This window comes from Trichosurus vulpecula, chromosome 6 (genome assembly GCF_011100635.1).
Source record: "Trichosurus vulpecula isolate mTriVul1 chromosome 6, mTriVul1.pri, whole genome shotgun sequence".
Lineage (NCBI taxonomy): Eukaryota > Metazoa > Chordata > Mammalia > Diprotodontia > Phalangeridae > Trichosurus > Trichosurus vulpecula.
Window position 1 is genome coordinate 243,864,610 of NC_050578.1, and position 17,928 is coordinate 243,882,537.

The 17,928-nt window shown below is 44.2% G+C and overlaps 1 protein-coding gene across 2 annotated transcripts in view; it reads right to left on the bottom strand.

The window, feature by feature from the left end:
• WT1 (WT1 transcription factor) overlaps window positions 1-17,928 on the bottom strand; it is a 61,849-nt gene that overhangs the window by 33,432 nt on the left and 10,489 nt on the right. The window contains exons 2-3 of one of the 2 annotated variants that reach the window (XM_036764362.1): window positions 1,802-1,879; window positions 893-943 (exon numbers count right to left, since the gene is read on the bottom strand). In XM_036764362.1, coding sequence (XP_036620257.1) covers window positions 893-943; window positions 1,802-1,863 — 113 coding nt within the window. In that variant the 5' untranslated portion in view covers window positions 1,864-1,879. The remainder of the gene's footprint in view (window positions 1-892; window positions 944-1,801; window positions 1,880-17,928) is intronic. The other variant, XM_036764361.1, reaches the window with a different exon arrangement.

Consider the following 17,928-nt stretch of genomic DNA (forward strand, 5'->3'; position numbering starts at 1 on the left):
CCAATGTTGGGAAGCAGCGAAATTTAAGATAAGAGGAGAAGAGACACAAAAGAGAGAATTATGGAATTTTCAACAGCAGACCAGAGGAAAGTGGGAGAGAGTAAGATGCTGACTTAAAGGGAAAGGAAAATTTGACACCACTACAACCAACATACAGATAAGGGAGGTGAAGATGTTCCTGACTGACCACAAGCAGCTCTGAGCAGTAGAGAAATATTTGGCAACAAGGCATTGGTAGATGCGAGATCCAAAATGGCAGCCCCAATATCATGAAAGCTGTTGGATATACCAGGAAATGAAGTTGGGTGAAAGAAAAGGGGGAAATGGTCCTGGGCTCTGGGAATAGAAAGAGGGAGAAATAACCCACAGGGATAGTCCTAGGGGCAGGGGCTGAGGAAAGCATAACCGTTGGGGAATTAAAAGATATAGGTCTTGGCAGAACCTGACAGGAAGTCAATGGTTCACCCTAAGAAACTTCAAAGGAAGGAGAAGAAAAGTGAGTGAAGAAAAATACAGAACTCAGCACATATATACTTCCTAGCTGCTAGGTCTAAGAGAAACAAGCAGAATACTACAAAATGAGCATAGTTGTGAAATATATACCAAGAAAAGTAGCGAGTCATCTATTGGACTCTAAAAAAGACACCCAGTCACATTCCATGACTAGGTATCTCAGGTCTTATACCATTCTCTCCCATGACCATCCTAAGTCAAGCACAAGAAAAAGAGCGAGATATTGGGCTTTGGCCCCTATTGTTTCTGAGCCCATCCCCAGTGGCCCCAGGGTACTGTCCCTGATCAGCCTCCATCAGCTTGCACTTGTAATGCTCCTATTGCCACATTGCCAATGGCAGCACCATTACTTTTGGAAACCACAGTATCATCCACTCACTTGCTTTGCCCTTCTGTCCATTTCAATGAGCTGGAGTTGCCAGCAGCAGGTCTAGAAGAGAAGAAGAAGAGGTGGGGTGGGGATGGCGCATGCATGGTGGTGGGTAAGCCACCTTACCTAGAAATCCAACGGGGAGCCAAATATTTTCTTAAGAGATCCAAAGATGATAGGGCATCTCAAAGGAATTCGGTAAACCTTTAGCCCTGCCAGGTCTGATTTCTGATACCATTCCTTGTTCTAACATCTATTGTGAGGAGGTAAGGGGCTTTGAAAGAGCTTTCGCCTGCTAGCTAGAACCAACTCCAAATTACTTGTCTTCCTGTGGGTGCTGAAGTGACCTTAAGGCCTGTCATCAGACAGGTAATACATTCCCTATTGTGATAGAAAATCAATCAGGGTGGGTGCCTGTTGGCGGGGCCATTCTCAAGCAGATCTGACTGTTGTCTGTCCAAAGCATCATCACTCAAATACAGATTTTGGGCCTGGACTTTGTACACTTAAAGCATTTCTTGATAAGTGTAATGGATACCATCTGTAAATAACATTTCCTCCAAAATGTGAACATTAGGGGAAAATCAGCTGAATGAACAAAAGTTTGGAGAACTCCGAGGCATTTAATACAAAATGACCACGTTAAAAATTAAATTTTTGTTACCATGCCCACAGTCCAGGAAAAATATGGTACATTAGACCCCAAAAGGCAATTTATTTTCTTAAAATCTTAAAATTATCCAAAAGATCACCAGCCACAAAAAGAAAATACCTGACAAAGAAAGGCAACTGGATGCCACAATTGTTGCCTAATGTTGTTCGCTCTACCCACCATCACCTTAAAACTGGGTCACACAAATCCAAGTTAGTATCAATGAACAATCACTTGAGAGAGGACCGGGAGAGATTCAACCTTACCCCTTCAGTGTGGCCCCTAGGTTCATCTGGTTCCAGGTCATGCATTCTAGCTGCGAGGTCATTTGGTACAGATTGTCACTGTGAGAGAAATAGCCAGAGTTAGAGGAAGGAAGGAAGGAAGTAAACAAACATTTATTAAGTGCCTACTATATGCCAGGCATTGAGCCATGCTCTTTACAAATATTATTTCATTCAAGCCCCACAACAACCCAGGGAGGGAGGTGCTATTATGATTATTAATATTATTATCAACATTATTCTTACTATTATTTTCACTTTACAGTTGATGAGACTGAAGCAGACTGAGATTAAGTGACTTGCCCAGGGTCAAACAGCTAGTAAATGTCAGAGGCCAGATTTGAACTCAGATCTTCCTAACTCCAAGCCCAGCATTCTAACCACTGTACCACCTACCCAATCAGAATCCAAGTAGATTCAACTCTTGTGAAAAGTAGCAACATTCGCATTTCTCTCTAGAGAAAAAATGTCCTCCCTTCATTTCATATTGTGAGTATGAAACATAGAGTCACAGAAGTTCCAGGCTTCTTAGCAAGGGAAGGGACCTCGTCAGCCATCTAGTCCAACCCATGCCCCAAAAGATCTAGACATAAGGTAATTCGAGAGGGAGGGCCCTAGCAGTTGGGCCAATCAGGAAAAGCTTCATATAGAAGGTGACCCCTGGGTTGCTTCTGAAGGGATGAGTGGGATCTATGGGAAAATGATGAGTGAGTGCATTTTGTGTTTGGGGAATGGACCCAAAGAATGGAGATTGAAGGCAATTGTCAAGTGGAGGAGCAGAGAGAAAGTGCAAAGTGGAATGGGTGTTCTGAGAGCTTAGTTGCCCTCCTCAATAGAGGCCTTTCAATAGAAGGTGGGTGACAGTTTATGAAGGATGTTTTAATGGGGGTTCTTTTGGGGCATGGGTCTTCACCCGCCCCAAATTCCTTCAACTCATCTTCATATGTCATGAATTCAAAGCTCTTCACCATTCAGGGTGCACAACTCTGGACAGCAGAATCATTCACTCGGGTTGCACTTCTCTGGACATTAGAGTCATTCAAAGACCAGGAACAGTGATAGTATCTGACACTCAGAGAACTTTAAGGTCGACAGATCATCTTATATATGTTATCTTGTTTGATCCTCACAACACCTTTGTGAGGTAGTTAATAGATGTATTATTATCCCCATTTTAAAGACGAGAAGACTAAGGTTCAGAGAGGAAATTAAGTGACTCACCTAGGGTCACACAGCTAGTGAGAGTCAGAGGTGGGATGTGAACCTAGTTTGAACCCAGACTCCACATCCAGCACCCTGAGAAAGGACCTTGGGAGAACAAAAAAGATTTTAAAGACATCTTTAAAAAGCATAGAGGAAGAGACTAGAGAGAGTGATCTTATGGAAAGTCATATAGACTCTGTAACCCCAAGTTCAAGTCAAAGCCTGGAGCCAAAATGTAAAGGAGAGCAGATTTAGCGTTCATGAAAATTCATTAAGCAGTTTTAGTCAAAAGAGGAATGACACATGGTTTGTGGTGGCCTGAAATAAAGGAAAATGAAGAGTGTTTGGTTGGCCATTACTAGTGGACGTGACATAGAAGCAAAAATCAATCTGGAGAGCGATGTTTTGCCAGAAAAGGGAAGATGCTGGGGGAGGGGGGCTGTTAATGGCTGGCATATGGTAAGGACTTTAGAACTGCTTGTTGATTGATACTGGAAATCACAACCCATCTGTGACTTCAACACTGAGGCCTAAGGAGTCTCTTGAATCATGAAAAACTTAAGAGATTTGTCCAGGGACATATACACAGCTAGGTTCATGGGATCATAGATCTAGTACTGAAAGGACCTCAAAGAAACTGAGTGCCAGGGAGGTCAAGTCAATAAGCATTTACCAAGTGCTTACTATGGATCAGGCACTGAGCTAAGCCCTAGGGAGACAGACATAACTCTTTCATGGTGTTCACAGACAAGTTGTCACTTGCCCACAGTCAGTCAGTGAACACTTATTACGCACCTACTAAGTGCTGGGCTCCAAACCCAGCAGTCTAGCAACTATGTAACACTGCTGCTACATACATAAGCATAGGAGAAAGTCCTTATTCATCATATATGGCATCTCAGAATCCCACCGAAGTGAAAAATGTCTACTAAGCAATAATGGATCGCAAATCCTGAGAATCTGCCCTCTCCACATGGCATGTCTTTGAGTTGCTTCGCCAGGCATGGGCAGCACAGAACTTTAATTAAAAAGATATTTTTGTCAGGCCAACAGAAAACGGGACCATGAGGAAGGAGGCTTCCACAGGGAGATGATGGACATGGCCGCCATTCTCCAATAAATGAGGGCGGCCCTGTGCTTTCTCCCCAGTTTGATTAATCAAAGCAAAGCACATCTGAGTCTTATGTAATCACGTCCAAAATGATTTTTTAACTCCCCAGGGCAGGTCCCTATGATAACGAGGAAATCAGATTCCAAGAGATTTTGCATATGAAAAGTCAAGTGACTTCAAACTACAAGTATGCAAGGCATCATTTGTCAGAAAGGTTGGCCCCCATCATTCATCCTCATGTCGGACTGGCTATTATGCTACTATAATATCCTGCATTTCATCCCCTCCTCCAAAAAAAGAAGAAAGAAAGAAAGTATTAAACCTTCCTACGGTTTCCCCATTGGCAACAGCAACCCGTGCTGGTCTGTGCCACCACATTGCACAATTCCAGAAATTCTTTGCTGTAAGGCGGGTGTAATTAATTCCTGCAGGACCCAGATTTTTATTAGAAGCGCCAGCCCAGTGCATTTCCAGGAGGAGACTCCGCTAACTTTCTTTAGGCTGACAGTTCATTAATAAGAGACCTCCTCCACAATTTCAACTGGTTTTTGTTCTCCCTCGCCTTTTCATCAGGCAATCCATTTATTCATCTTGTCATTAATCTAAGCCAACAAGCATTGTATTCCCCAGGCAGCTCTATATTTTTGTGACAATTTTTTCCCCTTTTTAAAAATATTGCTCACCCACTAAAATCACTCAGCCCTACTGACAGTTCTCCTAGGCCTGTCCAGATCCCCTGAATCCTTCTTCATTTTAATTCATTAGTATGCCACAGGAAACGTCTTGGGATTTTCAGGAGCTGCAGGAGACAGACTTCTCAAACTCAATTTCTGTACCTAGACACCTCTGTGGCTTGCACCTAAGGGATCCTCACAGTTTGTGCAGCCCTGAGCTTGAGTTCAAAGGGGACAAGGCAAAGAGGAAGGTTACAGGCACTCAAGTCACTAACTCTTGGACACAGGATTTTTTTCTCAAAGTCTTCCTCAAGGAAACAGCTTCAAATTAAAATGGTTATTTGAGTAAAATGTAAATTTTGTGAAGGTAGGGTCTCCTATGAGTCTTGCAGTAGAGCAATGACTGCTACAGGTAAACAATAAAGAAAAGGGGAGGTGTGAGTTGGGGAAAGATTAGTATTCTGATGCCATGTAGGGAACATCTACTTTCAGGAAGAAGAGTAGAGGAAGCATCTCCCACAAAGCTCCACCATAGAGCCATAACAAGCAACTTCTCTACCAGTGCCCACCCCCCTGAAAGGAGAACTCTGAAATGCTTGGGGCAAGGGGGGAGAGATACAAAAAATGGCTGCAGGTGGTGGGCACTTTGGGGAATAGCTCCCCTAGGATGTGGCCAGACATTAACTTACTATTTTAATTAACTAGGTATTATGCCCAGTTAAAGGGCTATGTTGTCAATGCCATCTAAAATTTTCGTGCCCTAGGCAAAGCCCTAATGCCCCACCTTAGTTGTGGTTCTGTCTCACTAATGTACTCTACCTTCAATGAGTTGCACAATCCTGTCTTCAATCTATGATTTACCCAGAAGTTACCACATAAGCTTTTGCTTCGGAAGACGACGATCTCCCCAGGATCCTAGAAGGAGGACCTATTCACTATCTTTGTCTTCCTAATGATTATTCCAGGCTGGAAATAGCTAGGAGGAGATTGGGAAAACTGGTGGTCGGAAGACACCCCAGGCTGGTTTCCCAGTGGTGATGCTCAGGATAGGTCTAGTTTTAAGCACATCCTTCCTACTGTTCTCAGGGGACTCTTGGAGGTTCAGCCTACTAAGCTAGCTCCACCTTTCCAGCCGAAAGTAGGAACTTAAGATCTGGAGCTAGACGGGTCCTCTGAGACCATCTCATCCAAGTCCCTCATTTTACTGATGAAGAAACAGACGCCTGGAGTGGGAAAGTGACTCAAGGTCATAGAGATAGTAAGTCACAGAACCAGGATTTAAAACCAGCTCTTGAGGTACCAGATCCTTCCCCCTTTCCAAGCAGAACTAGAGAAGCCATAGATGCTGAGAAAAGAGTCCATAATACAATGATAAAAAGCTAGAGTTATACCCAAGGGCACTTTTGCAATTTACCAGTATTCCTTTACCTAAAATCATTCTGTATTATTTTGAATATATTTTGTATTTGTTTATCCATATACATGCTTTATCCTTCACCCCAGAAGAATGTGAAAGGTCCTTGAAGGCAGGGGCTCCTTTCCTTTGGTGGGGGGTGGAATCTTTGTATCTCTAACTCAGATCACAACAAGTTGTACATAACATTGGGGTTTAATATGTGTTTGTTGAATGGGACGGAGCTGCACACCTTTCAAGGTAAAGCCAACAAAACCGTATTTTTTTAAGGAAGCCATATCTGAGTACCTGTAATAATAAATATTGGGCCCAGAGAACGGAAAGAGTCTTTTGGCTCCCAACCTAGCATTCTCTACACTGCAAAACCCAGGAGTGAAAATACCTGCAGATGGGGAAAGGATCTAGGCTACCGAGAGATCAACAGGGAGTCAAAAAAAAAATCCTGCATCTCACAACCCCTCCCTTCTCTTGGGTACAAGGGTATGTATTTGTACTGGTAGAGGAATTTTCCATACATATGATATATATGTGTGTATGTGTATGTGTGTGTGTGTACATACATTTTATGTGAATAAATACATAATAATAGTTAACATTATTATTGTACTTGAAGGTTTTCAAAGCCTTTTACACATATCATCCCATTTTATCCACACAACTACCCTGAATTAGTGTTGCTCAGTCATGTCTGACTCTTCATGGCCCCATTTAGGGTTTTTTTAGCAGAGATACTGGAGTGATTTGTCACTTCTTTCTCCAGCTCGTTTTGCAGATGAGGAAACTGAGGCCAACAGGTTGAAGTGACTTGCTCAGGGTCACACGGCTAGTATCTGAGGTCAAATCTGAACTCAGGATGGTAGGTCTTCCCAATTCCGATCACAGCACTCTATGCCCTAGGGTAGCTGCCCAACTACCCTACGAGGTAAGTGCTATTATTATCTTCATTTTATAGACGAGGAAACTGAGGCAGACAGAAGTTCAGTGATTTCACTCAGGGTCACACAGTCAGTAAGAGTATGAAGTTGGATTTGAACCAAGGTTTTTCCACCTCCAGATCCAGCTCTCTACTGTGCCACCTAGCTTCTCAATTTATGTATAGGGCTGTGTGTGTATGCATACATATATGTATATATGCACATGTGTGTACACCTACATACAATGTATGTACATATAAGTGCTCAATACGTGCATTGTATATATGTCTACATATGCATGTAAGTATGCGTGTATGTATGTGTAGTGTGGTACACAGAATAAATTTAGGAACAAGAATTTGCTAAAAATACACAGTTTTAAATATGCAAGAGAAGCCCATCCTAAAATGTGAGCAAACAAAATAATAAATTTTTTAAAGAAAGCTTTAAAAACAGACTCAAGGTCACAAACTCCCCAAAACATTTTAAAGTTCTTTTTCAGGTTAAAAACAGTTATTTGTTTTCTCTGTAAGAAATATTTGAAGCAGAGGACAGCTGAGAGAGGGAAGAGATTTCTACAACGGGGATTCATACAAGTTGGAGACAAATGAAAGGAAGTCAGCCCTAAGCAACCAAAAAGTCCATGAAAGGAAATCAGTAGTACATCATTTGGTTGTTTTGGCCTACACCACTGGGTGACCAAGTTCTCGACCTCCACACAAAACTTTTTTTTTAAACAGCCATAATCTAGGCTGGAACTCCTCCATCCCCCCTCTTAAAATCCCAGCTTGATTCCCAGTAAACGCTGAACCTTGCCAGTGTTTACTACATCCAGTGAGTACAAGGTAGAAAAATCCCTTCCCTCCTTGACAGGAGCATAACTGGTGTCTGTTTCTGTCACCTCGAAGAGATGCCCTGTCTCACACATGCTGAGGAGTCTCAGAATGGAGACTAGGGAGCTGGCAAAGCCCACTGGCCTAAAGTAGCCATTTCCCTAAGGGGAAGGACAAATGAGATGTCAAATCTGGGAGACTCATCCAAGGATTAAAATCTCTGACCTTTCAAATGTCTGCTGTTATCACTCACCCTCCTTCCTATTCCCCACCTTTCACTCCCACCCCCGATACACACACACACACACACACACACACACACACTAAGCTACAAGGAAGAACTCTTTCACAACTGAAAAAGCAAGTCTCCAACTCAGAGACTTCCCCCCCCACACACACACACACATTTCCTTGCATGGCGCCTTGGAAGCTGACTCCTTAGAAATCTCCGTCTCCTTCCTTTCGGCCAAACTCACTTGTGCTTATGATCTCTCGAAGTTACGGAACTTTTCGCTCTTGCTAACTGAGCTGGCCAAGAACACAGCCAAAGACTCAGCTTCTACTCATACACCTGAAAACTGTAGGGACACCAAAGGAATGTTGTCACTGGATTTCACCCCTATCGATAAATGTGACTTGATACCCCATAGGACAGGTCATGGGTTTTGACCCTGAAGAGCCGGACAGCCACCTGTGATATCCATTGGTATGAGATGCATCCCTGGGCACTCTTTTGAAAAGTTGGGGGTGGGAAAAATCGGAGAGAGTCATGAGACACTGCCCCCTGCCACTGGCCTGGTTGCACTTCTATGCTTACGTTAAGGATATACCTATAACCTAGGTCATGCACTTAGAATAGCCTGACCTGCAAGCTCGGAACAAACTGAAACTTTCTGACTGGCATCCCTGTTTTCACTGCTAAACAACCTACATAAAATAAATGGTAAAGGGTTCAAAACACCATCACCTTTGACTCAGTAATCCGACTACTTGTGTACCCTCAAGATATAATTATTTATTTTTGTAGAAATGTAGAGTGGTATAGTGAATAGGGTGCTGGGCCTGGAGTCAAGAGGCTTGGGTTCAAATTCTGCCTCAAACACTTACTAGCTCTGTGACCCTGGACCAATCATTTAACCTCAGTCTGCTTCAGTTTCCTCATCTCTCAAAAAATAGAGACAATTATAATAGTTACCTCTCAAGGCTGTTGTAAAGATCAAATGATGCTACATATTAAAGTGCTTTGCAAAACTTAATGCACTATAGAAATTCGAGCTATTATTGTTGGTTTTTTAAATTACTCTGTAGCTGCCTAATAATGCCTCTTCTCACATATGCATAGTTGTGTCTAATGGTAGCCATCTCTGGGGAGGGGAGGGGGAAAAGGGAAAGGTACATGATAACTTCATAGTATATTTAAAAGGAAGAGCAAATTGTACATAATAGATCTGCAGTTTCAGGAGCAGTACTCTTTTTTTCTATTCCACTTTGTTATAGAAATGCTTGTTTTATTTCTTAAGTTCAGAATAAAAAAAAATTTTAAAGAAAAAAATTCCCTCTCCATGCCCCAAGTAGAACCTTCCCTTATAATAAAAAATATAATTAAGCAAAACCCACCCATTAGCCATATGCTAATGTGCCTCATTCCAGACCTCCAGAACCACCAGCTCTTTGCCAAGAGAAAAGGGGCATGTTTCACATGGAATGGAAGCTCCTTGAGAGCAGGGATGATTTCATTTTTCCTTTGTATCCCCAAGAGCTAGCACAGTTCCAGGCATAAAGTAGGTGTTTAATAAATGCTTGTTGGTTGATTGATTGCATTGGTCAAGGTTTCAACATTGCTTTATGTGAGGTGATTCAGAGGAAGGAAAGCAGAGTCAGAATAATAGAGACAATGATTAATAGTAAATAATATAGCCAACTATGTCGATAATAATGATAATAGAAAAAATAAAGAGACAAAAAGAAGGATCAGAAAATGATACAGAAGCCAACAGGACGTTTTTGTTATTATTTTGTTAAACTAAGGATAAGGGGTGGGGGAGGGGGATAGTGGATAGAAGACCAGTCTTAGACCTGGCAATGCAAGCAAGTAATTTAACAGCTCCCCCAAGCAACTGTCTTGAGCTGCTGCTCTGCATGGGGGTGAGGTGGGGGGAGGAATTTCCACCAGGAATTCTCTAAACTGATGGGGAAAAAAACCCACTGTCTCCTCCCAGAAAGTGTGCATATCCTTTAAAAAACACATACACAGATTGTAAATCATGTGGAAATTTTACTTTTATGTGCAGTTATTTTTAAATTTTCATTTGCTTATTTGAATGTTTGGTTTTTGCTGGTGGTTATTGGGCACAGAATGAAAATGTTTTAATAAAATGAAATTATGAACAACCAACACAAACAATAATCTATTTGTACGAGCACCAACTAACCAAATCAGTAGTTGTGAATTACAAACATAAAATTATCAGCATTCAAACCAGCAGTCACTTTTCCTTTGAGTAGAGAGATAATTTGTTATATCGGAAAGAATCACAGTGTAATAGTCAGGAGGACCTGGGTTCACATCTTCCCTCAGACTAGCAATGTGTCCCTAGGTAAAAATCACTGAACTGGCCTGCACCTCAGTTTCTCTATCTGTAAAACGAGGAGGTTGGAGCCAATGGTCTCTAAGGTCACTTTCAGCTCTAAAATGATGACCCTTCAAGTCCTTGACCAGGCATCAGTAGACCTGGGTCTCAGCTTTGCCACAAAGTCATTTGGAAAGTCCCCTTTTATATTCTAAGGTCCCTTCCAACTCTGACATTCTATGTTCTATGGACTATGGTCCTGTCCAGTGCTAATCTTCTGTCATAGAGTAAATGACTCAAAGTCATCCAGAGGTCAAGAGGGAGGAAAAAAGAAGTATAGGAAGCAAGAGGGATTCCAGTTAAACTGATCATTGAAGCATCTGAAGGTTGGAGGGCCTCCTCAGTGCCACAGGAAGGATGACATAAGAGGTATCTGTGGTCCATCAGTCAATCAATTAGCATGTATTCAATCTCTACTGTGATAGGTGCCATGAATGCAAAGCCAAAACACATGGCTCTTGAAACAGCAACAAGCAAGAAGAGGTGGAGGATTGGAGAAAGAGAAGAGTGACTTCAAGCCTGGGGAGGGGGCACGGGACTGTGATTCAAACACAGGTTAGGGCATGATGATGATGATGAAGATGAAGATGATGATGGTAATAATAACTAGAACTTAGGAAGGGCTTCAAGGCTTGCACAGCCTTTTACATACATCATTTCATTTCATTGGCTTCTTTCCAAACACCCCAAGAGGATCGATCAGCAATGGACAGTGGAAATGGAGAGAATGTGTTCCACCATTGTTTGGGCTATTGAAGAGGGGAGAAGGGCAGAAAGGTGGCAAAGGGGATAGAGCACTGGACCTGGATTCAGGAAGACCTGAGTTCACATCTGGCCTCAGATTTACATTTACCAGCTGTGTGACTCTGGGCAAGTCACTTAAGCCCAGTGGTGGGATTCAGCCAGTTCACACCAGTTTGGCAGAACCAATACTTAATTTTAGGTTGAGTTTGCTGAACTGGTCGTTAGCAGGGGTGGGGCCTGTGCCTACCACGTCAGTGGCAACTTGGCTTGGTTTCGTGGAGAACTGGTTGCTAATTTATTTGAATCCCACCACTGCTTAACCTCTTATTTGCCTCCATTTCTTTGATGTAAAATGAAGTGGAAAATAGCAAACCATTCCACTATCTTTGCCAAGAAAGCTCCAAATGGGGTTGCGAGGAGTCTGACTCAAGTAAAATGACAACAACAGATGGGGGGAAGGAAGGAGCTACAGAAGGTTTAGGAGTGAGATGTGTCTAGGAGAACAGAAAGAGGCAGTACATTTAGGTTTTCAGGCAGCTCCCGGGAAGAGAAGTAGAAACCGCAGCTGCCAGACTCTCTTTCTCCATAATAAATGGAAAGTTAGGCTGCTGAAAAAGGGGTAGCCTTAGCCAGGGAAGGTGGGGTGCCTGCCCTCACCCCCATCCCAGGGTCATTCCTCTGGATGATTAGGAAGTATTCAACCTTGGAAAGGTTTGAAAGCAGGGCAGAGCTGATGGCTTGTGCACAACATACATGGGATGAAAATGAATAAATAATGGACAATCCACCGTAGCTGGGGAAGATTTGCAGCCATTTTGAAATCTTGGGTTCAAATCATAGTTCTAATGCTTACTACTACCTCTGTGACAGTGGGCAGCCCACTTCATTTCTCTGGGTCTCATCTGAAAAATGGAGTTGTACTGTGGAATAATGGAAAGAAGCCTGGTCTGTAGTCAGAAGACTTGGGTTCAAAGCCTAACTCTGAGGCTTAGATATCTGTGTAATGTCACTTAACTTCCCTGAGCCACACAGGTTCCTCATCTGTAAAATGAGGCGAGTTGGATCAGTTGACTGCTAACATCCCTTCTAGCTGTACTTACTAAGATACAGACTCCAGACGCCCCTGAGCACATCTTGTGATAAATGTCACCTTTGGAACCAAACTATTAGAATGGAAACTCCCTGAAGGGAGGGACCATTTTCAAAGATTTTTGTATCCCTAGCACTTTGCACTGTGCCTGAAGTGTAGCAAGAGCTTCATAAATCCCTGCTGATTGATTGGGGAAGAAACTCCAAGAAAGACATAAATAAATCCACGAAAGAAAAAAAGCTTAACCCTGGCCCTTGGCAAACATATTGGCCTGGGTATGTGGGGGAAATAGAAAGAAAACTGCCACAACAGTCCAGCCCTTCACCCATCTATGATCCACTATTACTTTTCATCACTAACCAACATAGTTTGTGTGCGTGTGTGTGTGTGTGTGTGTGTGTGTGTGTGTGTGTGTTGAGGGGAAATTTCGTTTTTCAATGGGAAAAACTTGTACAGGAAGGATTGATGGTATATTGTAAGTATATATTCAAAGTACAGTAAGCATACATATTGAAAGTAAATTGTTATAAGTATATTCAAAGTATAGGAAGTGTATATATATATATATTGAAAGTAAGTATACACATTGAAAGTAAATATATATATATATTGAAAGTAAGATAGAATATTGAAAAGAAAGGGCAAGTGATCTGGATAAAAATCATTTGAAAATCATCTGTAGCCTGTCCCTGTTATCACTACATCTGGTGAAATATATACAGTAAGCTCTTTGCAAACCTTAATGTACTAAATAATGTTAACCAAGGCAGCCTGGTGAATAGAAGGCTGGGACTAGAGACAGCAACACCTGAGTTCAAATCCAGCCTCAGACATTTATTAGCTTTGTAATGCTGAGCAAGTTATTTAACCTCTGCTTGCCTCAGTTTCTCAGTTGTAAAATGGGGATCACAGCCCCTACCTCATAGTGTTGTTGTGGGGATCAAATGAGATACTTGTAAAAGTGCTTAGCACTGTGTCTGGCCATAGTTGGAGCTTATTCCCTTCCCCTTCTAAGCTATCATCATTGACATCAACAACAACAAGCATTTACCAATATCTTCTAAGTGCCTGTCACTGTTCTCAACACTGGGGACATAAAGAAATGTAAAAAAAAAAATACGGGAGTGATGTAGAAGGTATATCATAGGAAAGGCAAATCTCCTGTGCAAACTGGGCCAACCTCCTGGACTTGGCCCAATAGATCTCCACTGCCTCTTTGCTTTTCCTCTCTTGGAATTCCTAGCTCCTTCCGACAGCCAGCTTACACATCCATTTCTATGGAGGCTTCTCCTCATCAGGCCAGTTATTAATGTTGTTTAGTCATGTCTGACTCTTTCTGAGCCTATTCGAGGTTTTCTTGGCAAAAAGACTGCAATGGTTTGACATTGCCTTCTCCAGCTCATTTTTAACAGATGAGGAAACTGAGGCAAACAGGTTTAAGTGACCTGCCCAAAATCATACAACTATTAAGTGTCTGAAGTCAGATTTGAACTCAGGAAGATTAATCTTCCTGACTCCAGGCTGCCATTCTATCCACTACACCACCTAATTGCCTAGTGATTAATATAGTATCTTTTTTGAGATTATTTTGTATTATTTCATTTCTAAATTGTATTGATTTCTCTTTGCATTTATACTCCTCTATAGAAAAATAAGACCTTTGATTACAAGGGCTTTAAACTGGCTTTGTCGTTGTATTCCCAGGAACTAATACTGTCCTTTGCCCAAGGCACATACTAGGAATTTAATGTTTGTTGAATTAGGAGCAAGCTTAAAAAAAAAAAGCCCTGAATTTATGTTTCTACAATTTAAAACCTCACTGAGCCTCAGTTTCTTCAACTGTAAGATGAAACAGTTGGATTTAATGAACCTGAAGTTTGAGTTCAGCTCTAAATCTACCATCTGAGTATAATCCATAAAACCATTTACCCAGGAACACCTAGGCTGTAATATGATTTAGTACCCTGAAGGGGAACAAAAGAAGAAGGGCACCATTGCCAATGCCTTCCATTTAGGGGACTCTCTTCCCTCAAGATAACTTTTCACGGTGACTGTCTGATACGTGAGGGTGCCAGGATCAACTGCTGGATATGTACATATTATCAAAGTTTGGCTTCTTTCTAATTTTTAGTAGATAAAATAAATGTAAAAAGAAAAAAAATCTATGACCTAGACTCTCCAAACATTCTCTGGACTTTTCCAGTTTCCAAACGGGTAACAAGAAGAAGTCTGGAGTCATTCGCTGAGAGGTGAAGATGAATGACTTGGGGACATTCCAATTGCATTCAAGTAGCTAAGCTCTAGGATTAGTCCTACACGGAAAGGAGGCCTGCTATTGGAAGAGAGGGGTCATTCACAAGAGCAGGAAGTTTCATTCACCAAAGGATTCTGGGAGAAGGAAACTGCCCAGTAGAAAAGAGTCCTTCTACCAGGACTTTCCTTATCCCTGGCCCCAGAGCATCCCACCTGGGTGAGGCAGGTCCTTCGGAGAAATAGTAGATACGAAGAGGTGTGGGGGGTGGGGGGGAGGAGGAAGATCTTGGCAGCTGTCTGGACCACTGATCCCTAAGAGTTGCCTTGTACAGTCAAGTCTCTGGTTGTGAGCTTTGGACAGTAGCGTGACACGCTCCCTCCAACACGCAGGCAGACAGCCTCGGGACACAGCCTGGCCTTGAGGGGATTTGGGGGAGAGGGACTGGTATCCTCCCTTCCTTCGGCTGCGGGCTCCTTAGCCAAGGCTTCCGCCCCCGGGCCTGGAAGAGGTCCAACTCAAACCCCAGGCACCTCCTAGATCACTTTAATTAAAAGGGATCTGGCTCAGAGCAGGAAAGAGGAGGTGACCTCCCTCCCCCGGGGTCCCAAGGGCTAGGAGGAGGGGAGGGAAGGGTGTGTGTGTTAGTGGGTCGCAGCCACACTTCCCAGAGGCTCGCCAGATTCCTCCAGCTCCCCCGAGCCCGATTTCCTGTTCCAATCCCTTCTCTTTTCCTGGAGTCCCCAGAGGCGCCCGGCTGTCCCCCCTCCTGCCTCCTCCCTAGAGCCAGGCTCCCACTCCCCCACCGTGGCTTTCGCCATCTCGCTTCTTCGAAGATGCCAAAGGGATGCTGCCGATGAGCCAGGAGAGCTGGGGTTGGGTGGGGTGAGTGAAGAAAGGTCAAGGTCCACGCCCAAGGCCCGGAAAGGGCCGAAGAGAGGCTGTTGAAAGCGTGACCCTAGGCCTGGGGGCTCCGGCCTGCGCAAGGCATTGGGGTAAGGACGACCCCTCTGGGGTCCACAACCCCGGTCTGCAGGCAAGATGCTCGCCCTGCCACGCCCTCTGCAACCCCCACCCCTCAGTCATTCCCACGCCTTTACCAGAAGCAGACGGACTGGACGGCGAGGACAAGGAGCCCCACCTTTGTTCCAGCCGCCGCTCTAGATACTCTACATCCAGCGGAGCTGAGGGCGCCCTGGGAGCCGCAGAAGGAGTAGTAAAAGCACGCCCCGACTGCGGCAAGCCTCGGGGATCTAGTGGGAGAGATCTAGCCAGGCTGTGACCAATTCTCCCTCCTGCAAACTAGCTACAATGCACGGACTTGCACTCTCTTGGACCCACAAAATAGAATAGACTGCAGACCAGAGATCGGGCCCCATTTTAAGCCAAGGCAAGAAAGAGGAGAATGGAAGGGCTGCCCCAAACTCCCCCGATGCCTTCACAAAGAAGAGACTCGATGGAGCACAAAGCTAAGGTTTGGGCGGCCCTCAGGTGCACTCACCCAGAGCCCTTCCCCCCCACCTGAGGTACCAGAGGCCCAGTCTCTGTCATTCCACACACCCCCCATCTCTCCTGACAGGCCTTTTTCCTTCCTTCATTACCTCACTGCCTCCTTCCCTTTGACGTCAGTCCTGCCCCCCTCCCGCCCCCAGCACAGAAGGGAGAGGAGTTGGGGTGGGGTGGGGGTGGGGGCTAATGGGAAGCATCAGGAACCCCCCAGCTGGGAGGATGAGGTAATGAGAGGCCAATGGGGAGTCGGAAAACAACGCGGCCACTTCCCCTGTTCCTCCCTGCTTCCCCCACCCCTATCCCATCCCCTCTCCCCACCTCCTCCCCTCCAGTCCCTGACTGCGCCCGATGTCTGCGCCCGAGTTACTAAGCAACCCTATCGGAGTCGCGGGACTGAAGCCAAGTTCACCAAAAGTTGAAGAATAAATTTTGGGGAGGGGAGGTGGGGGGAGGATGCGGAGGAGGGAAGGAAAGCTTCTCTCAAAGCTCCGGAGAGCAGGACAAAGGGCCCGAGCTGGGGCTGCCTCCCCGCGAAGGCGGCGGCTACGGGGCAGACGCTGCTAGCCGCCTGCGAGCTATTCCGGCTCCCAGCCCGGTCCCGACCGCTCTTCGGGCCGTGACCCTTCGAGGCGGCATTTAGGGAGAGAGCGCAGTTGGGGCCCAAGACGCTCCTCGCCTGGAGAGCCGGATCGCAAAAGGGCTTCCGAGACTCCCAAAAGGGAAGAAAAGAGGCCGAAGCCCAGGAAAATGGACGGTCATCAGAGTTAGAGCCAGATTAGAAATCTTCTGATCCAGTCTCCCGCCTCAATTTTGTAGGTGAGGAAACTGAGGCTCAGAGAAACTGTCACTGGCCAAAGAATCCACCCTTTTCCACTACGCTCCGCTGCCTCCTTGGAATATTTGGGGAGAGTTGCTCTCAAAGGGAGGCAACTCTCAGACTTCTGGTGTTTGCTAGCTGTTTGCTGGACAAATCCTTTCCTCCACGCAGCAACTACTCAGTTTCCCCGTTTGTCAAATGGGAATAATAAATACATGGTATGACAAAAGAAACGAATGATATCGAAATAATTTTTTCCCCTAACTTCACAGACGCCCTGGTCTGTGGACTCCAGGTTAAGAATCCCAGCTCTACAGAAAGTAAGTTTTTATTAAGAGAAGTCACAGCCCTGGATCTCCGTCTCCCTCCATCCAATTAGTAATTAGCTCCTGTTTATGTTGAAAGCTTATTCCCTTTTCACTGAAGACCTGCTTAAAAATAACAAGCTTATATTATGGCTTTTATTTTGCAAAGTGTTTTCCATGTATTATCTGCTTCAAGCTTCACAACAACCTGAAAGGCAGCTATATAGTTATTATTAGCCGCATATTATGGATGAGTAAACGGTGTCTCACAGAAGTTAAGTGACTCGCAGAAGGTCACACGGTATCAGAAATCAAATCAGGTCTTACTAACTCCAAATCAAAAACTCTGTCCACTGAACAACACTACCTTGCTATGACTATCATCATTGCTATTATGAACGAGTGAGGGAGAGACCAGACCTGTGATGTCGTCCGTATAGGGAACTTCCAGGGAGGAAACTTTCTCTATCAGTGACCATCAGCAATTTCTCCGCTACTCACGGTCTGAGAGAGCTGTCTAGGGGAAGGGAAGGGTTAAGTGATTTGCCCAGGGTCTCATGGCCTGTGTGAGAAAGGACTCGAACTCAGGCCTTCCTGACTCTAAGGACCATTCT